The 21,728-nt window shown below is 42.3% G+C and overlaps 1 protein-coding gene across 1 annotated transcript in view; it reads left to right on the forward strand.

The window, feature by feature from the left end:
* Positions 1 to 441: 441 nt before the first annotated feature.
* The window catches only part of LOC123144534 (uncharacterized), a 71,253-nt gene continuing 49,966 nt past the window's right edge, over positions 442 to 21,728 (forward strand). Inside the window, exons 1-16 of the mRNA XM_044563732.1 lie at positions 442 to 727; positions 1,985 to 2,066; positions 4,944 to 5,047; positions 6,416 to 6,511; positions 6,613 to 6,660; positions 7,678 to 7,731; positions 8,240 to 8,343; positions 8,431 to 8,548; positions 9,354 to 9,455; positions 9,535 to 9,723; positions 9,809 to 9,966; positions 10,424 to 10,582; positions 10,676 to 10,768; positions 11,741 to 12,089; positions 12,628 to 12,741; positions 21,573 to 21,668. Coding sequence (XP_044419667.1) covers positions 713 to 727; positions 1,985 to 2,066; positions 4,944 to 5,047; positions 6,416 to 6,511; positions 6,613 to 6,660; positions 7,678 to 7,731; positions 8,240 to 8,343; positions 8,431 to 8,548; positions 9,354 to 9,455; positions 9,535 to 9,723; positions 9,809 to 9,966; positions 10,424 to 10,582; positions 10,676 to 10,768; positions 11,741 to 12,089; positions 12,628 to 12,741; positions 21,573 to 21,668 — 1,881 coding nt within the window. The 5' untranslated portion in view covers positions 442 to 712. The remainder of the gene's footprint in view (positions 728 to 1,984; positions 2,067 to 4,943; positions 5,048 to 6,415; positions 6,512 to 6,612; positions 6,661 to 7,677; positions 7,732 to 8,239; positions 8,344 to 8,430; positions 8,549 to 9,353; positions 9,456 to 9,534; positions 9,724 to 9,808; positions 9,967 to 10,423; positions 10,583 to 10,675; positions 10,769 to 11,740; positions 12,090 to 12,627; positions 12,742 to 21,572; positions 21,669 to 21,728) is intronic.

The raw sequence follows: 21,728 nt of genomic DNA on the forward strand, positions 1-21,728 counted from the left end.
AGAAGGTGATCTGGTCGAGGAAGGAGGAGTTGGGGTCGGAGGACGACTGAATTAGTCGGAACGGAAGGAGGTCGGGGTCGGGGGACGAGCTACGGTGGAAGTCTAATGGGCCGAGCCCACATAAAACCGCTGCAGGCGCGGGTTACCAGAAAACCAAAGAAACCGGCGCCTGCAGCGCCAAATAGGTTTTGCCGGGTTTCTCTTCCGCTGGAGCCCCCGAGCGCCCCCCAGTGCGCTAGGTTTGGCCTGCCGGGCCCAAAAATAGAATGAGCCGGTGAATTTTGACGTCTTAGGACGCGACTCGGATTTTTTCGGCGCCAATGCGAAAAAGTCGCCGGGGGGCCTTGGGGCCGCGGAGAAGCTCTTACACGTTACAAAACAGAGCTCGGGACGGACCCATCTTCGGCTTGAACCCAGCCAAAAAGAGCCCCACCGGCCAGCGCCCCGTTCCGACCCCATCTCGTCCTCACTTCCACCCCCACCACTCCCACCATTTTCTCCGCCCCGCGTCACCTCCTCGCATCGTCGTCCTTCTCGCCACGGCGCGCCTCCTCTGGCTTTCCAGGAACCCTAGCCCCTTCGGTCCCGTCCATGAGATTTTCCCCGCCGGGCGTGCGGAGGCAACGGGTTCGCGCGCGTGCTGTCGCCTTAGAGTGCCCCCACCCCACCTCCCACCCCGGACCCGGTCGTCGGCCGCCCCTCGACTTCGGCGATGTTCGAGGGCCACGTATGATCTCGATCTCTCTCCCTGTCCCGCTTCCCTCGTTTCTCTTCCGTCTACGATTAGGACGAGGTTACGCACCCTGCATGATCGAGCGGCAATTGGGTGCGTGCGTGTGCGTGTGTGGGGATTCCCACTGCAGCGGTGGTCATGTGCGATCGCGCTGCATGTTTCGAGTAGTCGGACGCTGCGCAGTTGGTGCGGAACTATGGGGGATTTCGGGTTGGTCTTGATGGGTTGCACGTTGTGTCCTTGGTGACCGGGACAGAGTTTGCGGTGACGGGGCAGGGGGCCATATTTTTCCAAAAAATATTTCGTAGTTTTTGTCTGCTTAAGTTCCCATGGCGGAGATGCATTGCACTTATGTTGAACAAATCGATCGGATTGTCAGTTTGCCTGGTGCATTGTATCTCAAGTTATGGATGAAGAGTTTATAGTTATGGATTGATCGTACAACAGGGTGTTACATATGCTTAGCCTGTCTGTAATAAGTATAGTCAGAGTGTCACTTGAGCACCAGTACTTTTGTGGTCAAAGCTATGTTCTGGGCAATCATATTCTAAGTTTGCAACCATTCATTCTCCAAGGTTGCTCAGTGTCTTGACTTCTGCAACACTATGATATATAGTATTAAACTACTCCCTCCGTTCCTAAATATTTGTCTTTGTAGAGATTTCAACAAGTGACTACATACGGAGCAAAATGAGTGAATCTACACTCTAAAATATGTCTATATACATCCGTATGTGGTAGTCCAGTTGGAATCTCTAAAAAGACAAATATTTAGGAACGGAGGGAGTAATAAACATTAGCAGTGCCAGTAAGAAAGTTATGCGGTGCTACAATCAGTTCTTGTCATGATCATCAGTTCTGCGAACCAGGCTAAATGGTTACAGACAATGGATAATATTCAATAAGGGAGAGAAAAATAACAAACCAGCAATTTTAACCTGTCACATTGATGAGTGTCAGGACGTCCTGCTGATTCTGGAAATAGTCCACAGCTATTTGAAGCTCACCTGGCATATGTCGTAATTAATGAGATATATTGATGAATACAATCTTATTAAGTCCTTGCATAATTTTGTAACATTCCAAGTTTTTATCTGCCCTTTTGACGTATGACAAATATGCAAAGTAGCAGATTAGCACAACCAATCCTGAATTTCTAAACCATTACTATTTTCTTATTCACTGAGTTTCATCCTTATAATAGTACTTAAAATTCCGAGGCATGAAGGAATTATATATTTTTAATTGCAGGTGCTGTTTTTGCTTCGCAAATATTTGGGTGAATATGTTGAAGGACTTTCTGTTGAAGCACTTAGAATAAGTGTGTGGAAAGGTATATTTTTCTGACCATCTTTTTTGTTGTCTTTACCATCATCACTTGCTTGAATGAACTGCAGTTCTGATGTCTTATGACTATTTCTTAGAATCTTACGCATGATGTTAGTTTTACCTTACTTACCGAATTCTCTGGTAGTGGCTTCGTATTCAGATCTAGATTGGGGCTTGAATTCGCTCAGTTTGTTCGCCGAATTACGAACTCAAACAAACCTGATCAGAGCACAGCCACTGGCCAGTCTACACACAAATTGGGAGAGAAGTGACGTCTAACAGAGTTCTACGGTTGTACCTATGATGAGGGCCTATTGTGAGGGAAAGCTAACAGTAGCTTGACACTGGCATCCAACGCCTGCCATGTGATGACGGGAACCTTACAGGGTCAGCTGGTGCGACCTGGCTGCATGCTTGGAGGACAGCCTCCTCCCCTCTGTGTGCCCGTGGGCTATCCTACACCAGGTGCACAAGTGGATACGTGTTCGGAGAGCTCTGTCATGGTGGATCTGGGGAGATTTTGGAGCAATACGAGTAGCTCTTTGAGGAATATGAGAGAAAGATGAGCAGCTCATGGAAAAGATGGCCTCCTGGGAAGCTGTGAGCAATGGGTTTTGGAGGCAGCATTAAGCTTTCGTGGATGTGTGAGCCACACATTTGGACTTTTGAGCATCAGTTTGGAATTTGTGATGTTTCAGTGGCTATTTTCTTCCTAATCATTTTGGAATTTGTTCCTGTAATCAATCTGCAGAACATGATGGGTCATGTGCTTTGCATTTTACCTGTCCAGTCCATAAAATGTAAACCTTCTTTGCATTGGGGCAATTAGCAGCAGAAAAAAGGGCAGCCCGGTGCACGTAGCTCCCGCTTCGCAGGGTCTGAGGAAGGGTCTGACCACTTTGGGGTCTTCTGTACGCAGCCTTCCCGGACTCGAACCCGTGACCTCATGATCACAAGGCAACAGCTTGACCGCTGCTCCAAGGGTCCCCTTTGGCAATTAGCAACAGAAATGATGGAAAATTTAATCAACTAAATACACAAACATAGATTTACAAATTGGGAACTCTGATTGCTACTCGGAGTTTGCGAATCAGATTCATTGACATGAATCAGTCATCAGATTAACGAACCAGAGATGTATACCCCCCATCAAACTTGATTCACAAGTGGTGAATCACAAACCGAATGAACAGCAGATCTTGCAACTATAATTCTTACTTATAACCGTTGCAGTTGTGCTAATGCTTAAAATAACACCTATTCTTGTAATGCCAGTTGTATGTGATATCCTAGCACATCATCCTAAGGAGTAGTTTGTTATTGCAGTGCTGGGGCTCAGTAATCATAGAGAAAGCCGACTTCTTGTAAAGTATATCTCTTACATCTCCAAGGGGAAAGCTGACAATCATTTAGCATGAGAAATACTAAAATAACATGTGCAAGTGTTTTTGGGAAGCCATTGCAATGCCAAAATTACAGCCTAAGTCTAATTGAAAAAAACAGTTGATAAAGTCAAGAGACTGATGCTTCCCTACTCTGTTCAAAGAACACCCCACAAACACAACTTTCTGTGAACTAGGTATTTGCCAGTGCGTTGCTACGGGGTATAAATATTCTAGTACATTAGCCCATAATTCTGTATTATATGATTGTGTAAATAAATATTTATCAAACTCTGTCATGATTTTTTTAATCACTTATTGACTCGCCAAAGAAAATATAGTTTATTTGGTAAGTCAATAAAAGATGAGACAGTTAAGGCGGTTTTCAAGGAATGATCATCAGAAAAAATATGGAATGTTGGAAGAAGCACCCTGCCTGGCAGGAAAAGGAACACAATTCTTTTTTTAATTTAATAATAAAACAATGCCCATGTGTTGCAAAGGGATATAAATATTCTAGTACGTTAGCTTGTGATTTACCCGCCCATATTATTGTGATTGTGTAAATAACTGTTTATCAAATCCTACCTGTGATTTACCTGATGTTCTGGTGAGAAGTTTGGTAACTAAATCAAAGTGGAATTGGTTCAAAAGGTAAGTACATTAAGGTGATTGATTGTCATATGGGCAAGGTTGGATGAAGAAGTGGTGGGAATAAAGGTGAAACGGGAACCTTACATTCTCTTTAAGTAGTAGAGAAATAATAGGACAATGCCCGTGTGTTGCAACGGGATATACATATTCTAGTACCTTAACTTGCGATTTACCTGCCTATATTAATGTGATTGTGTAAATAAATGTTTATCAAATCCTATCCGTGATTTACCTTATGTTTTGATGAGAAGTTTGATAAGTAAATTAAAGTGGAATTGGTTCAGAAGGCAAGTAAATTAAGGTGATTGATTATCATATGGGGAAGGTTGGACGAAGAGGTGGTGGGAAGAAAGGTGAAATGGGAACCTTACATTCTTTCTAAGAAGTAGAGATATGCCTTCCAAAGCTTTGCTTTTGGCATCTTGATGTAAACAGTCGCTGAGGCAGTGCGACCAACCATTGGTAGCTGGTAGGTGTTGCAAAGCAGCACCCGTGTGAGCCCTTTGCTTTTCAGTCTAGTGTAGCTGGCCTTTGAGAGGTGTTGCATGCAGTTTATGCTGACGCAGTGTGATCAAGTTGCAACAGTTTGGCACATCAGAATCTGTAGGGGTGCAATCACCATTTAATGACAATATTTGTGGTGTACATGATCCACGGTGCATGGTATCCTGCTTCAAGAAATGCACAGTTGCCTGTAGCTTTCTACTATGGACACATGGCATATAAGTTATCTTGTAGTTCATTATGCTATCATTTGTGTTGGAAATTTCAGCACATAACTGTGCCGTTGCGCTACTGCTCTATGCATTGCTGTATTTACTCTGCTTGGATTTCTCTTTGAATAGGCGATGTCGTCCTTAAAGACTTGAAACTGAAGGCTGAAGCACTCAATTCTCTTCAGCTTCCAGTAACAGTGAAAGCTGGGTTTGTTGGCACCATAACATTGAAGGTATGTCTCTTGTTCCTTTTTGTTTATGGAACTTGATTATTTTTGGGTAGAATGTTGTAGCACATTCGTACATTACACATCTAATGTTTTCTTAAGCTATTGTGTCACAGTATTGTTACTCGAGCGTATCATATATTTTAGCACCTTATATATATTGGATAACTTGGCTCTTCAACAAAACCGTTTTTACTCCCCGCAAAAAACATGTTTATGAAATGTAAAATTATCTTCCGTGTCTGTCTAAGGTCAGAATGTATTATAGCAATCTCCCTGCTCATTCTCTCGTATGCATCACACCTAGCTAGTTGCTTAGTGTTTGGCTAGTTCTACAGTCAGCAACTTTTTGTACTCCGTCCAGGTGCATAGGGCGCCTAAGGAAGGGTGCGTGTAGATTGGACGCCGTGAAATTCTCAAACCATGAAGAAAGCCAATCATCACGCGATTCTCTCCCTATAGTTAATCTCATATTAATTGCTGTGATGGTTGGACACCTATGTACTGGCTCACCACCCGTTTCTCCCTATTCTTCCAATCCTCTATGCATGCATGCAACAAGAATTAAATGCTAGAGGCAGATGATTGTCTTGTACGTGGAAAGGGGGGAGAGGGAAACTGAAAACGCTTCGTGTGGTGAGGAATGCATGTGAACAATTAGTGCTAACAAACAAAAGGCGCCTAATATATCTGGAATATTTGATTTTCGTAGGGCACCCTATGCACCTGGGCGGAGGGAGTGCATAGTTGAAATGTGTCCAAGAACTTGATGAAGTATATGTGGATTGCTCAACCTTCTCCATTAGTTTAGACTTTTGGTTCTACTGCTGGTGCATGAAACTAAATATGTATCAGAGCCAAGAGGTCTTGGGTTCAAGTCTCGGCTTTCGCAAATAATATAAAGAAATTGCTTGCCCTCTTTTTGTCCATGTTTAGGCCTTATCTAGCCACATGTGAGATGGAGTGTTGAATTATATGCAGATTGTCCAACCTTCTCCATTAGTTGGACTTTTGGTTCTACTAGTTGGTGCATGAATCTTAATAAAATAAGTACTCCCTCTGTTCTGTTTTTGTTATTGCCATTTGTATACCTGATTTGTACTACCGTAGTTCTTCCTCCGCGACAAGAAAAACGGGACAGAGGGAGTATATTTCTTTGGCATGAAGGTGCAGTGGCTGAGTGGTTGCTACAGGCTTTCAACTTATCAGTTGTGCAAACTGCTGTGCTAGGGTGTTTGTGTTCCATGTGTTGTGTGTATCGTCTGATCTTCAATCATAGCTCTTGTTGCCCAACTATGGAGCATCTCCTTCCGGGCCTGCCTTTGCTTTATGTCATATGTCTCAGTTGTTCATGCAAAATGTGATTTCTGATAGGTTCCATGGAAAAGCTTGGGTAAAGAACCAGTTATTGTTCTTATTGATCGTCTATTCATTCTTGCTCATCCTGCTCCTGATGGGCAAACTCTGAAGGTATTTTAAATTATATTGGCTGCAACCTTTTTATGCATGTCATTTTCTCATTGTTCCTTTATCTGAGTATATATTTGTGGTGGTTCTCTTTCTTTCATTAGGAAGAAGACAGAGAAAAGCTTTTTGAAGCCAAGCTTCAGCAGATTGAGGTTTGTTTCATTTTTCAACTTGCTAGTTCTCTTCTCCCGACACTCAAGACAATTATCTGTCAATTATACACCTGTACTCATATAAAGTTAACAAGGCAGTTCAAGACATGCTCCAGTTTCTCTTAGTTAAGATTTGAATTTTATGCCTAAGTAAGAATGTGTGCTAGCAGGCCTCTCATCTGATTTAGGTTGCCTATCTGTAGGATTTGGTCATGGTGATACGCTCCTAGTTTCTAATTTATGTCTTTATTAAGTTGTAGGGTATGTCTTCGCCATCTTCAGTTCCATGTGTATGTTACTTTCGATTTTATTCCATTCAATAAGACCATAATGCTCCCGAGGAAAAATTGCCATAACGAGCACCCGTCCGTAGTTGTAGAACAGGAGAACCAGAATTAGCTGTGAAGTACATATTATCGAGACCAGAATTATAGGGTCAATATTTGGAGATCATAGTTTTAGACAAACAAGAACATGTTAATAAATGCAATCTCATGTAATCAACATGGATGGAGGAAACAAATTGCACGAATATAGTGTATCTGTGTGGTTGTGGATGTTGCAATACTTGCTTTTAGTTGTGTTTTGTTTTTGGGAGTTGTGCTATATGTTTGTAGGATCACCTTTTTTTGAGCATGGATGCACCCAAGTAGCTAAGGAAACTTGGTCCCCCCCCCCGCCAATCCCCTTAAAAGCACACCATAATCCTTTAAGTTGTGGCCTATTGAAACTAATCCCAGGTTATGGTGAATCGAGGTCTGCGAGCTGACAACCATGAGCCAACTATGGTACCAGTTACCCAGTGATGAGATAATGGGAACTGTTCCGGATCGAAAAAATTGGTTTTGAAGCAACATACATTGTGTGAACTTATTGGTTTTTTTTTTATTTTCTCTGCTGGTTTCTTGCATTCGCACATTTTTTGGACAATTTTTCTGCTGGTTTCTTGCATTCCTAAAGATTATAGCATAATAAGCTTCATGCGAGCAATTCAAATTCTAATGGATTTATCTGCAGGCTGCAGAGACAGCAACTCTTGAAGCGACAAGTAGGAGCTCAAAAGGAGGACCTGTAAGATCTCTTGTGCTGTTAACATGTCTGTTACTTTTATGTTACACAAGAGATATTCTCTAATAGCGAACGGTTACAACAATTTGCAATAAATCATATTAGTGTAACATCTTGAAGCATATTGTCACCCCAGTTTTAGATGTCGAGGATGGATGCTTTTTTTTCCTTCTCACAGTTGGAACGTTGCATCAGAGTGTATGATTGGTATGAGGACTTTATATAATAGTTCTTTCTGTGGAGGTGTTGCATCGGTCGGAGCATCTTATCTCAATGGACTATGTGCCAGGTCTGTCAATGATTTGCCGGAAGGCGACTGCACGACCACCTAATAACATTTAGATCATGAAAGGACGCCATTTTAGAGAATAGAAGTGTTGCCGATTTGTTTGTTACATTTTTCTCATGAACATGAAATGCGATTACTGACATTTATCTGTCCTATTGTTTTGTACAGATTCCATATATCTTTTGTTGCTTGGTTTTTGATACTTGTCCTTGCATGCTGCAGATACCAGGAGGAAATTCATGGCTATACAATTTAATATCTACAATAATTGGAAATCTTAAAGTCACCATCAGCAACGTACACATCAGATATGAAGATTCTGTCAGGTTTGCTAAATCAGTGACAATTATTTTAGTTTTTGTTGTTCTGGATGTATTCTTTTTTTATTAATAGTTTATGTGTTCTTCCTTCAGCAATGCTGGGCATCCATTTGCTTCTGGTTTCACTTTATCGAAACTTGCAGCTGTTACAGTTGATGAGGATGGTAATGAGACGTTTGATGCAGGTGTAGCATTAGATAAGCTGCGAAAGGTTAGGACAAATTTACATCGGAGAGTTTATCTTCTTTAACTCTTGGAATCTCGTTATACACTGTGTTGCAAGGTCTATAGTATGGTGAATGTTGAGACTAGATCTGGATTGTCCGTCACGAGCTTTAATTCATTATCATTGTTATGGTGCTCGCGCACAATTTTTTGTTGTTACGAGTGTGTCATCACTGTGGTACTTCTACAGCTAACAGGTGACTGTCATTTCTGTGCGCTTATTTTGACATACTTTTTCACACAACTAGATGATACCCTGCGCGTTCCTGCGGGAACCTGTTAAATAGAAATGTATAAATTGGTGTGATAAAAACAATTAAAACTACTGCAAAAAGCAAACATAGGAGTGTTCTCAATTTATATTTAAATAAAACAGTAAAACATATGAAGTATGTAACGAAATGGTGTTTCAAAAGATACTTCTGGACTGAAGGTATGCTCCAAGCGTCCAACACATATACCGTCCATGATAACACAAAAAAAATAACTTATGACTAACATGCACGACTTGCTGATGTGGCATGGTTGCATGGATAGATTAATGCAAAAGATGTAACTTATCAGTGACATGCAAGACTTGCTGTGTGGCATAGCTGCATGGCTAGGAAATATAGGTAGTAGGTTGCAACTATTTAGGAATGATTTAATCAGTTGATTTATATAAGATAACGTGACATCCTACAAAGTTATTACCTATTTGGTTGGTTGCTTTTATTTTATTATTGTCTTAGTAGTTCAGACAATTATATTCTTGTGACATTAATTTTCACTCTATTTGGTCCATCTTTTAGTCGGTCGAACTGCATATGTTAGCCATCTACCACGATTCTGACAGCAATCCTTGGAAGCTCCCCAAGAAATGGGAGGATCTTAATCCTGGTGAATGGAGCGAGGTTGTTCCTTTTTTATATTAGAGCACAACCTTTCTTCGGTTCCTATTTGTTTCTTCTTTTCCCTAATGATCCTTCACAGGTATTTCAAGATGGCATCGATGATCGTCCTGGCAATTCTATTTGGGCGATGAATCGGAGATATTTGGTTTCCCCTATAAATGGAACCCTTAAATATAATCGACTTGGACAGCAGGAAAGAGGGGACCTGAACAATCCTCTAGAGAAAGCATCACTTGTCCTAAGTGATGTTTCTTTAACAGTTACTGAGGTAACCCTTCATTTATGCTTCGTTGATATGTTTCAACTAAGGTGTTGGCAAGTTACTTATCAGTTGTAATCTGTTACTGTACCAGGCCCAGTATTATGATTGCATTAAACTGTTGGAAACATTTTCAAGATTCAGGACACGTGTTGATGTTTCTCACTTACGGCCTATTATGCCTGTTAAAGAGGATTGTCGTGCTTGGTGGCGTTATGCTGTGCTGGCTGGTCTGCGACAAAAGAAATTATGGTATATGTTACTCTTATAAGTTCTACATGCATTTTCCCTGATACCATGAGATTTTGTATGTGCAAAGGAAGAAGTGAAAAAACAGAGCCTATATCTCTTATGCCACTAAACTCTTGAGATATGGATTGGATTTTTCACAAATTGAGATGGATTTGCATTTTATTATTACAGAAGATCAATTCCTCTATTCTGCACAATGAAGTACTTAGCTGTGTGGACTGTATCAAATGAGATACACACAGATGACTCAACACAATACATAGATCACTTCCTTTATGCAATACGCATATTATGTGACAAATGCATATGTTTTGGTCATGGACATCAAGGCAATACATCTATTTCCTCTGATAAATGCACAATAACTCGGATGTTAATATGTTTTGATGCAATTTTTGTTTACGCTTTTTATAAAGTTGAATTGTCATTCTGAAGTTTATTTCTCTTCTGTTCCCAGCTATTGGTTCTCATGGGAGAGAACTAGATATCTGTGCCAGCTTCGTCGTCGTTATGTTCAACTTTATGCCACCCTACTGCAGCAAGCACCTAGTGTTGATATTTATGAAATTCGGCAGATTGAGAAAATTCTAGACTCAAAAGTTATTATACTTTGGAGGTGTGCTAGTGCAGTATCTACAGAGGTTCTATGTTAGTTTGTCCCTAGTTTGAATTGATGTTCACTTGGTTATAATATTATTTGTATTTTCAGGTTGCTGGGTCATGCTAAAGTTGAAACCGTGAAATCTAAGGAAACATTGCATAAGAAGGGCTCCTCAAAGAGAAGATGGTGGCCTTTTGGATGGTCCGTAAAACAAATTGACACTAGTTAATCAAATCCATTAATTAATTATTCGTTGCTTCTGATTTTGAAAACCACGCTAGCTAGTAGTCACTACCAAGTACTAACAAACACATCTTTTTTATGGCATCTCGTATTTTTTCTTCTGTAATGGTTTGCAGGTCTTCTGCATCATCTCTCCTACCGTCGCTCCCCTTTCTTTTAATATAAAAAGTGTTTGTTTTTCTTATCTTAAGGGTGAAGATAATGGTCTTCTCCTATTGGTCTAGGGTTTGGGCGTGTCCTTGAGTCCTTTACTATTAAATAATACTCCCTCCGTTCCTAAATACAAGCCTTTTTAGAGATTTCAATATGGACTATGTACAGAGCAAAATGAGTGAATCTACACTCTAAAATATGTCTATATACATTCGTAAGTACTCCGTATTGAAATCTCTAAAAAGGCTTATATTTAGAAACGGAGGGAGTATTACTTACCCCTAAGGGCTGTTTACAACAAGGCGGAGGAGACGCTGTGCCGTTGCTGCTATTTTTTATATCCTTTCATCGCATTCATATTTTTCATCGCATTCACATTTTTCCAAGAAAACGCAAAAAGCATTGCGTCTTGTTTAATTGTGTTGGTAGGAATAAAGTTAATCACACACCCAAGCATATCTTGTTCCTCAACACTGTTCATCTGACAATCTTGCTCTTCCAACTCTGTGAACAGAAGAATATCCATATATATAAACTAGTTTTAAACTCGTTGGAGCTTTTGTTATTGGCTGGCATTGCCTTTCTTTAGTTTGTGCTTGGTATCAAGGCCTAGTTGCAACCTACTTTTGTTGGAAGATGAAATCAAAACAGCTGGATGATATAGAGGATCAATATTCCTATTGTTAGCATGAGTTAATTCAGATCTGTACTATTGAATGCAAAAATAATAATCAATATCGTCCTCACATCTCAAGTATGCCTTTTTTCTTGTTCTAGGAACTCGGCTGGGTTGCCTTCTGAAGAAGGCGGCGGATTAGAACCACAGTTGGATGAGGAGCAGCTAACTAAAGAAGAGTGGCAGGCTATAAATAAATTGCTAAGTTACCAACTGGATGATGAACTATCATTTCCTGTTGAAAAGGTCTCACCAAACACAATCCGCTTCTTGGTGGATGTGTCTATTGGCCAAGCTGCTGCAAGGATCATCAATATTGGTCACACAGAGGTTATGTGTGGTAGATTTGAGCAGCTTCAAGTGGTCACCAGTTTGTATCTGAAGAGTACTCGATGTGATGTAACTTTAAGATATTGTGGTCTGTCATCCCCTGAAGGTTCTCTTGCTGAGGTCAGTGCATATCAAACTCTAACTACCCTAGGCCTTATATAGGAGGGGTATCTTGGCTGACAAGCCGACTCAAAGGAGATACAGTATGGACTCTCAAACTGATTCTAATACGGACTCTGCACGGCAGCACCTAATACGAATTCGAACCTAATGAGGTAGTTTAGTAATAAAGGAATCCTAGCCATTTTGGGCCAGATCAGGGAGTGGTGCTGCCAGGCGGGGGCCTGCAGACCATATGTGGCTCCCCATGTAACAGCCTGTTTATGTGCAAACTACAATTTGACACAATGCTCTATCTCATGTGAGGTGCTGGGCTGCTATCTGTCAGACAATTGCAAATTCTTGTCACATCACAGGCTTTTGTGGTTCTTAATTTTACTCATTTACTCATCAGCTTGTGCGTCATTGGCTTTCATTAATGATATATGCTTTTACTTTGCATGACATCACATAGTCCTTATTATGTTGGATGAACCTCTTTATTCGAACATCTATGATATATGCCCTGCAGTGACACCTTGTTGGTTACTTTTTGCAGAGTGTCGTCTGTGAGGGGAAGACTAATGCTCTAGATGTCAGTTTTGTGCGCGCACCTATTGGCATGGATTTGGATTGGCAGTTTGTGGCAAAGATATCTCCATGCTATGTTACGGTACATATATGAACTTATGTTTTTGAATATTTCTGAAAGTAGACCCACCTCTTTATCATTCACCCTTGTGAAGTCATGGTAAGGTTTTGAGTAAGCTCTAGATCTCAGCTTTGTGCAGGTGCACCTATTACCATGTGCTTGGGGAGAGCATACACATTGTATACATTTAGCTAGCCTAATATAAGGTACAAAAGTTCTTGGTAGGCACGACTTGGACTGTCTTGACTCGAAAACTGAAACTCAGCGGTTGTAGCCAGCTTCAACCCAGTAGAATGGCATTTTCCATTTTTCTGCAACAACAACAACAACAACAACAACAACAACAAAGCCTTTAGTCCCAAACAAGTTGGGGTAGGCTACATGTGAAACCCATAAGATCTCGCGACCAACTCATGGCTCTGGCACATGGATAGCAAGCTTCCACGCATCCCTGTCCTTAGCTAGTTCTTTGGTGATACTCCAATCGTTCAGGTCTCTCTTAACGGATTCCTCCCATGTCAAATTAGGTCTACCCCGCCCTCTCTTGACATTCTCCGCACGCTTTAGCCGTCCGCTATGCACTGGAGCTTCTGGAGGCTGCGCTGAATATGCCCAAACCATCTCAGATGATGTTGGACAAGCTTCTCTTCAATTGGTGCTACCCAAACTCTTATCTTGTATATCATCATTCTGTACTCGATCCTTCCTCGTGTGGCCACACATCCATCTCAACTACGCATCTCCGCCACATCTAACTGTTGAACATATCGCCTTTTAGTCTGCCAACACTCAACGCCATACAGCATTGCGGGTCGAACTGCCGTCCTGTAGAACTTGCCTTTTAGCTTTTGTGGCACTCTCTTGTCACAGAGAATGCCAGAAGCTTGGCGCCACTTCATCCATCCGGCTTTGATTCGATGGTTCACATCTTCATCAATACCCCCATCCTCCTGCAGCATTGACCCCAAATATCGTAAGGTGTCCTTCTGAGCCACCACGTGCCCATCAAGGCTAACCTCCTCCTCACACCTAGTAGTACTGAACACATAATGTACTCAGTTTTAGTTCTACTAAGCCTAAACCCTTTCGATTCCAAGGTTTGTCTCCATGAAGCAGCACAAAGTTTGTGGAGGAGCAACTCCACCTTGCTGCTACAATGTGTACAGCACAAGTGTTGAAGGAACGGCTTCAACGTGCTGCGCTACATATCTCGCTCTAGAGGCGAATGTAGGTTGATAGGGCAGCAAGAGTTCAATCCAGAACTCCTAGGGCACAAGATCTACTCCAAGATCTTAGATGAGAACAAGAAGTTCTATTATAGGTAGGGGTACTTAGTCTGCCTCCAAAATAGAGGCGAGGACCTCTATTTATAGGGCTTTGGGAAGCCTTCACATACTTCTACTTATAGCTGGAATACTCTAGAAAACATTATGTAAGTTTCACCATTCTACTCATAGCTACTCACAACTAGAAGACTCTAGAAAACAGTAGGTAGGATAGAAAAGAAAAGGAAAGAAATACTACACTAGAGTGGAAGCATCTAGAAGTAGCCAAACAGATCTGACATGTGTTTTCTTTCTTCTCATCTAGTGTTCCTCATCATTCTCCCCTGGTTGTTTGGAACTCGCCCTCGAGTTATCTTCATAGAGCGCTTCTTCTGGATGGTAGAGAGTCAAGTCCGCAACATTGAAAGTGTTGGAGATACCCATGTCACTTGGAAGATCTATCACATAAGCATTATCATTTATCTTCCTCATGATAGAGAAGGGCCCATACCTTCGCTGCCTAAGTTTCCCTTTAACACCTAAAGGCAGCCTCTCTTTTCGGAGGTAGACCATCACCTTATCACCGACTTGGAATGATTTTGGCCACTTTTTGCAATCAGCAAGTTGTTTATATTTCTGATTTTGTGCTTTCAAAGCGCCGCGAATCTCTTCAAATAACTCGATGTAATTATCAGCAAAGGACAATGCTGATTTTGAGTTTCCCCAAGATGGGCAGCATATCTTGAGAGGTTTAACTATCTCATCGTGCATAAATCTGGAATAACTAACAGAGTGGCCGATGCTTTGAGTCGTCGTGCATGCCTCTTGACTTCTTTTGAAGCTGAACTTCCGGGCATGGGTCAAATAAAGGAGTTGTATGAGGGTGACGAAGACTTTGGCCATGTTTGGGTAAAGCACACAAGGGGCCAACCATTAGGTGATGACTATTTGATGCAAGATGGATATCTCTTCAAAAATGATCGTTTGTGCATTCCAAGAAGTTCTCTACGTGACAAGCTGGTTAGAGAGCTCCATTCAAGTGATCTTAGTGGCCATGTTGGATGGGACAAGACTATCGCTAACCTGGAAGCTCGCTACTTTTGGCCACAACTAAAGAGAGATGCTGGAGCCCCGTATGTCAGACCTGCAAAGGCCAAGTCCAGAACACAGGGTTATACATGCCTTTGCCTGTTCCTGTTGCTCCATGGGAGGACATTTCTATGGACTTCGTCTTGGGCTTGCCAAGAACAAGACGAGGAAGTGATGTTGTATTTGTGGTCGTGGATAGATTCTCTAAGATGGCTCATTTCATCCCATGCCGCAAGACAACGGATGCTCATCATGTGGCAAACCTATTCTTTCGAGAAGTGGTCAGACTTCATGGAGTTCCAAGGTCCATTGTCTCAGACCGTGATAGCAAGTTTCTTGCTGCATTTTGGCTCACTTTATGGAAGCAATTCAACACTGAATTGAATCTTGCTAGCATGCGGTCAACATGCTTTTGATTTCTAAAATGCTTCAAGGATTGATGGTCGCTATAAACAATGAACTCTTTAGGCAGCAAATAGACTTCCCAAGTTTTCAATGCTCTGAAAACGGCGTATAATTCTTGCTGATAGGTACTCCATTTCTGTCTAGCTTCACTTAACTTCTCACTAAAAAAAGCAATGGGCTTCCTTTCTTGAGATAGGACAGCTCCAATGCCTACTCCACTTGCATCACACTCCAACTCAAAAGTCTTGTTGAAATCAGGTAGTACCAAGACAGGAGCTTGTGATAGCTTTTGTTTAATCTCATTGAAGCTAGCTTCAGCTGCTTCTGCCCATTGGAACTTTCCTTTCTCAAACACTCGATAATTGGTGCCATGATAGTGCTGAAATTCTTAACAAATCGCCTATAGAAAGTTGCAAGGCCATGAAAGCTTCTTACCTCAGAAATGGTCTTAGGAGTTGGCCATTCTCGGATTGCTTCAACCTTAGAATCATCAACACGAATGCCGTCACATGTTATGACGAATCCTAGGAAAAGAAGTTGTGTTTGCAGTAAAACACATTTCTTCAAGTTGACGTAGAGCTCATTTTCCCTTAGTACTTCTAGCACCTTCCGAATGTGATCAAAGTGTTCATCCTCATCCTTGCTATAGATCAAGATGTCATCGAAATAGACCACAACAAAGTGGGATAAGAAGGGTCTAAGGACTTGATTCATTAAGTGCATAAAGGTACTTGGTGCATTTGAGAGTCCAAATGGCATGACTAGCCATTCAAACAACCCTTCCTTTGTCTTGAAGGCGGTCTTCCATTCATCCCCGGGTCTTATACGGATTTGATGATATCCACTTCTTAAATCTAGCTTTGTGAACACTCTTGCTCCACTAAGCTGATCCAACACATCATCCAGACGGGGAATAGGGAATCTATACCTTATGGTGATCTTGTTAACGTCTCTACTGTCCGTACACATGCGCCAAGATCCATCTTTCTTTGGCGCGAGTAGGGCTGGTACAGCACATGGGCTAATACTTTCTCGAATGTGCCCCTTTTGCAACAATTCCTCCACTTTCTCCTTCAATATACCATGCTCCTTTGGGCTCATTCGATAGTGTGGAAGATTAGGAAGACTTGCTTCCGGAATTAAGTCAATTCTATGTTGAATTCCTCTCATCGGTGGCAAGCCATGTGGCTCCCCAAGTATGTTCTGAAATTCTGCCAATAAACCACGTACCTTTGCTGGAATTTCAACAGTCAGGTGCTCTTCTCCCTTTACAACAAGTGCAGCACACAAATCTGCCTCCTTCAAGTCTTCCATAAACTCATGAGAGGTATGGGAGATAGTTAACATAGTTTTCCCCTCCTCCTTAGAGGTATTACCTTCGGGTTTGTTTTGTAAGATAATGATCCTTCTCTTGTTCCAAATGAAAGAGTAAGAATTTTCCTTGCCCTTGTGTGTAGTATCCACATCAAATTGCCAAGGCCTCCCAAGAAGAACATGGCTGGCATCCATGTCAACCACATCACACAACACATTTGAGCGATAATGCTTACCCAAAGAAAGTGGCAGGTTGCATTGTTTGGTGATCCTCATATTCACTCCTTTCTTGATCCATCCAATAGTGTAGGGATTTGGATGATCATGGGTTTCAAGCTTTAAATGGTCCACCAACTTCTGGGAGATAAGATTCTCGCAGCTGCAACTATCAATCACTAGTTTGCATACCTTGCCATTCACCGTGCATTTGCTCTCAAATATTTTCTTCCGTTGTGTGTCATCGAGTTGTGGTGTGGAACATAGGACACGCTGGATCACACATACCACCTCTTCACCTTCTTCTTGACAAACCTCTTATCCGTCTACATCTTCAGATTCGTATTCTTCCTCATCACTTTCACCATCATGGATAGTCGTGTTAACAAATTTCCTTAGTGGGCAGCCGCTGGATATGTGTCCCTCTTTACCACATTTATAGCACTTTGGGCCTTCATTTGCCTTACCCTTGCCTCTAGTTTGCTTCGGGATGGGCTGTTTTGTCTTCGGTGGAGTGGTCTTCTCTTCCACTCTATTAGGTTGGCTCCTAGATGAGCCTTCGGTATGAGGATATGGAGGATATGGAGCCTTAGTTGTCTTTCTCATCCTCACAAACCTCTCGGCCTTTAAGGCTAGAGCTTGTGCTTGATCAACGGACCAGATTTGTTGCATCATCAATCGATCTTGAATAGCATCATTGAGACCATTGATGTACCTTGCAACTTGTTGCTCTTTAGTTTCAGCAAGGTTGCACCTCACTTGTAGCCTTAGAAACTCCTTCGTGTAATCTGAAACAGTCCTATTTCCTTGAGCACAATTTTGAAATTGGATAAATAGGATCTGGTCATAATCAGCGGGCAAAAATCTCCCTTTCAAGAGGCCTTTCATTTGTCGCCAAGTTCTAACACGAGGTTCTCCTCTGAGCCTGCGCTCCTCTTGAACGCGATGCCACCATGCACCGGCTCCTCCTTTCAGTTTGTATGCGACCAAAGGAACTCTATGATCTTCCGGAACCTCCATGACCTCAAAGAAAGTCTCCACTTTATATAACCAATCCAGGCACCCTTCAGTGTCAACATTTCCATTAAAACTTGGGATCTCAGCTTTCACCTTGTATGTATCTCTTGCATATGTAGGGTTGGGTGCTCTCCGATATGCGTAGAGATTTGGCTCTTCAAGGGCATCATCATATTCTTCACCTTCAGAAGCCTCAACATAAATTGGCCTTCTTGAAGCACGTTGAACAACATGTTGTCGTGGCGGTCTTGCTCCAAGATTACCTCTCCTTCTTCCTTGATGAACATCTTCCTCTTCTTTAGATGAATCTCCTTCATTGGTAGCAGGGGGGACACCCTTTCTTATCATCTCAACCAGCTGGTCAAATCTCCTATTAAGATCTTCACGCAGCTCTTTGATTTGTTGTTCAGCAGCATCCATCCTCTTCTCCAATTGCTCCATTGCTTGCTGCAACTTACTCTCGAAGAGGACATCAAGAACTAGTATGGGTCAACGAGGCTCTGATACCACCTGAAGCAGCACAAAGTTTGTGGAGGAGCAACTCCACCTTGCTGCTACAATGTGTACAACACAAGTGTTGAAGGAACGGCTTCAACGTGCTGCGCTAGATATCGCTCTAGAGGCGAATGTAGGTTGATAGGGCAGCAAGAGTTCAATCCAGAACTCCTAGGGCACAAGATCTACTCCAAGATCTTAGATGAGAACAAGTTCTATTATAGGTAGGGGTACATAGTCTGCCTCCAAAGTAGAGGCGAGGACCTCTATTTATAGGGCTTTGGGAAGCCTTCACATACTTCTACTTATAGCTGGAATACTCTAGAAAACATTATGTAAGTTTCACCATTCTACTCATAGCTACTCACAACTAGAAGACTCTAGAAAACAGTAGGTAGGATAGAAAAGAAAAGAAAAGAAATACTACACTAGAGTGGAAGCATTTAGAAGTAGCCAAACAGATCTGGCATGTGTTTTCTTTCTTCTCATCTAGTGTTCCTCATCACTCCATAACTCAACTTCCTATTTATCCCCGTCCAACTGTCGTCAACTAGCACCACATCATCCGGAAAGAGCATACACCATGGGATATTTCCTTGTATATCCCTTGTGACCTCATCCATCACCAAGGCAAAAAGATAAGGGCTCAAACCTGACCCTTGGTGCAGTCCTATCTTAATCGGGAAGTCATCAGTGTCAACATCACTTGTTCGAACACTTGTCACAACATTATCGTACATGTCCTTGATGAGGGTAACGTACTTTGCTGGGACTTTGTGTTTCTCCAAGGCCCACCACATGATATTCTGCGGTATCCTATCATAGGCTTTCTCCAAGTCAATGAACACCATATGCAAGTCCTTCTTTTGCTCCCTATATCTTTCCATAAGTTGTCGTACTAAGAAATTGGCTTCCATGGTCAACCTCCCAGGCATGAAACCAAACTGATTTTTGGTCATGCTTGTCATTCTTCTTAAGCGGTGCTCAATGACTCTCCCATAGCTTCATTGTATGGCTCATCAGCTTAATTCCACGGTAATCAGTACAACTCTGCACATCCCCCTTGTTCTTGAAGATTGGTACTAATATGCTCCGTCTCCATTCTTCTGGCATCTTGTTTGCCCAAAAAATGAGGTTGAAAAGCTTGGTTAGCCATACTATCGCTATGTCCCCGAGGCCTTTCCACACCTCAATGGGGATACAATCAGGGCCCATCACCTTGCGTCCTTTTTAAAGCCTCCTTGACCTCAAACTCCTGGATTCGCCGCACAAAACGCATGTTGGTCTCATCAAAGGAGTCGTCCAGTTCAATGGTAGAACTCTCATTCTCCCCATTGAACAGCTTGTCGAAATACTCCCGCCATTTATGCTTAATCTCCTCGTCCTTCACCAGGAGTTGGTCTTCTCCGTCCTTGATGCATTTGACTTGCCCAATATCCCTCGTCTTCCTCTCTCCGATCTTGGCCATCTTATAGATGTCCCTTTCGTCTTCCTTCGTGCCTTGTCGGAAAGAGCTGAAATTTTATTTGAATGCTCACGAAATTATGTGTTATTTACTAGCTGTGTGTGGAAACCCTAGTTCCCGTCTCCTTGTGTTGTCCGATGGATGGAGAATGGAGAATGAGGAGTGAGGCTGGGGAGAGGAGAGATTTGTGGTTTGGGATTTATATATATCCAGTGTTAGTTTCCCTGTAATTATACTTCCAACAACAGGGGTGGTCTGCTGATAGGGGGTGCATGAAGCACCTCTTCCAGTGCTTCCAGTTTGGTAGCGACTATCAGCTTTTGGGTGTTTGTTGGTGCTTCTATTTCTAGGGGCAAAAACATAAGCTAAGGTCAAACAAATGCAACCCTAGGATGCCAAGACCCCCTTTTGGCCCAAGTGACCAGGCAGTGCCTGTCAGGCCATAAGCTGAATTTACCTGAAGAAGTTGACAGTACACCTGTTTCTGCGTTTTAGATCCAGTGCTGGTCGTTCATCTAGAATCCAACGGCTTTCCTGTCAATTTACCGGTTCGCCAAGTGTGATTCGCTCTCAGCCCTTGATCTCGCATCGGACGCCTCTCGGAAGTTGCCGCCTCGCTGTTCAACGTCCGGCAACCACTCTTCCTTTTCTGTTTTGCTTTTCACATGCTGCGTTGCTGTAATGGCTATAAAGCCCCTTTCCTCTTTCATTTGGGCTCATGTTTTGTTAATTGGGTTGTAACCCTAGCCGCCGTGGCGTGCTACAGCACTTCTCATCTCGAAACTCTAGCAAGTTTGCTTCGATTTACTCTTAAACTCTGCAATTCTTGCGTTTACTTCAGTAGACCGACTCGGTTCCTGACAGTGCCCGCCATAGATTGTTGTTGTGCGTTACAAGAAATATGCTTTGCCGCATTTGCCGATGCCCTGATGAGTCAAAGAGGGATCTCAAGTGGTAACATGCGGTAGAATGGTTGCACGAAATGATTGTACGTAGGTATTTCAGGACATAATAGGTGGCATAGGACTAATAGGCGCTTGGACTGTGGATAGACTTGCTTGTAGGGGTTTATCTCACCCGAGCTCTTGTCTACTATGCGATCGACAAGGAGTTCATTGAAATGTCTTGATCAGCTGTCTTCTCCAGGGAGAGCCCAGAAGTTGGTGCAGGCTGAGGTTGCTGTCAACTAGGGATGTAAATGGCGCAATAAAAGGCACCACAGGACCGTTTGGTTAGCTCGATTGTTCATTTTCCTCGGAAAAAAAAAATCTTTTTTGAACTGTTAGACCGATAATTGGACTTAAACAGGACGCCGTTTACATCCCTACTGTCAAACTGTCTTAGTTTAGTAGCTTTGGTTGTCGTTGTTGCTGGCTCATATGTAATTTGGTGCTGTCTGTGTTAGTGTGTGGGGTTGTTCTTCTACAGTTATTCTTAATGCAATGATATGGAGCTCTCTTGTGTTTTGGAGAAAAAATAGTTATTTCTGGACTTTGTGGCTGGTAGTTGTTTGAAAGCCCTGCTTTCTTTCTGGCTGTTGATTTGCCTTTGATTTGTAACCCGATCGAATTTCAATTGTTTGGTAGGTTTTGAAGGGGAGTTACGAACGGTTTCTGGAGTTCATCAAACGGAGCAATGCTGTCAGCCCAACAGTGGCAATGGAGACAGCCACCGCTCTGCAAGTAAGTTCATATGTCCTTGTGGCCCAGTTATGCAGTGGTAATATTTTGTTAGATGTTTTC

Source organism: Triticum aestivum, chromosome 6D (genome assembly GCF_018294505.1).
Source record: "Triticum aestivum cultivar Chinese Spring chromosome 6D, IWGSC CS RefSeq v2.1, whole genome shotgun sequence".
NCBI lineage: Eukaryota > Viridiplantae > Streptophyta > Magnoliopsida > Poales > Poaceae > Triticum > Triticum aestivum.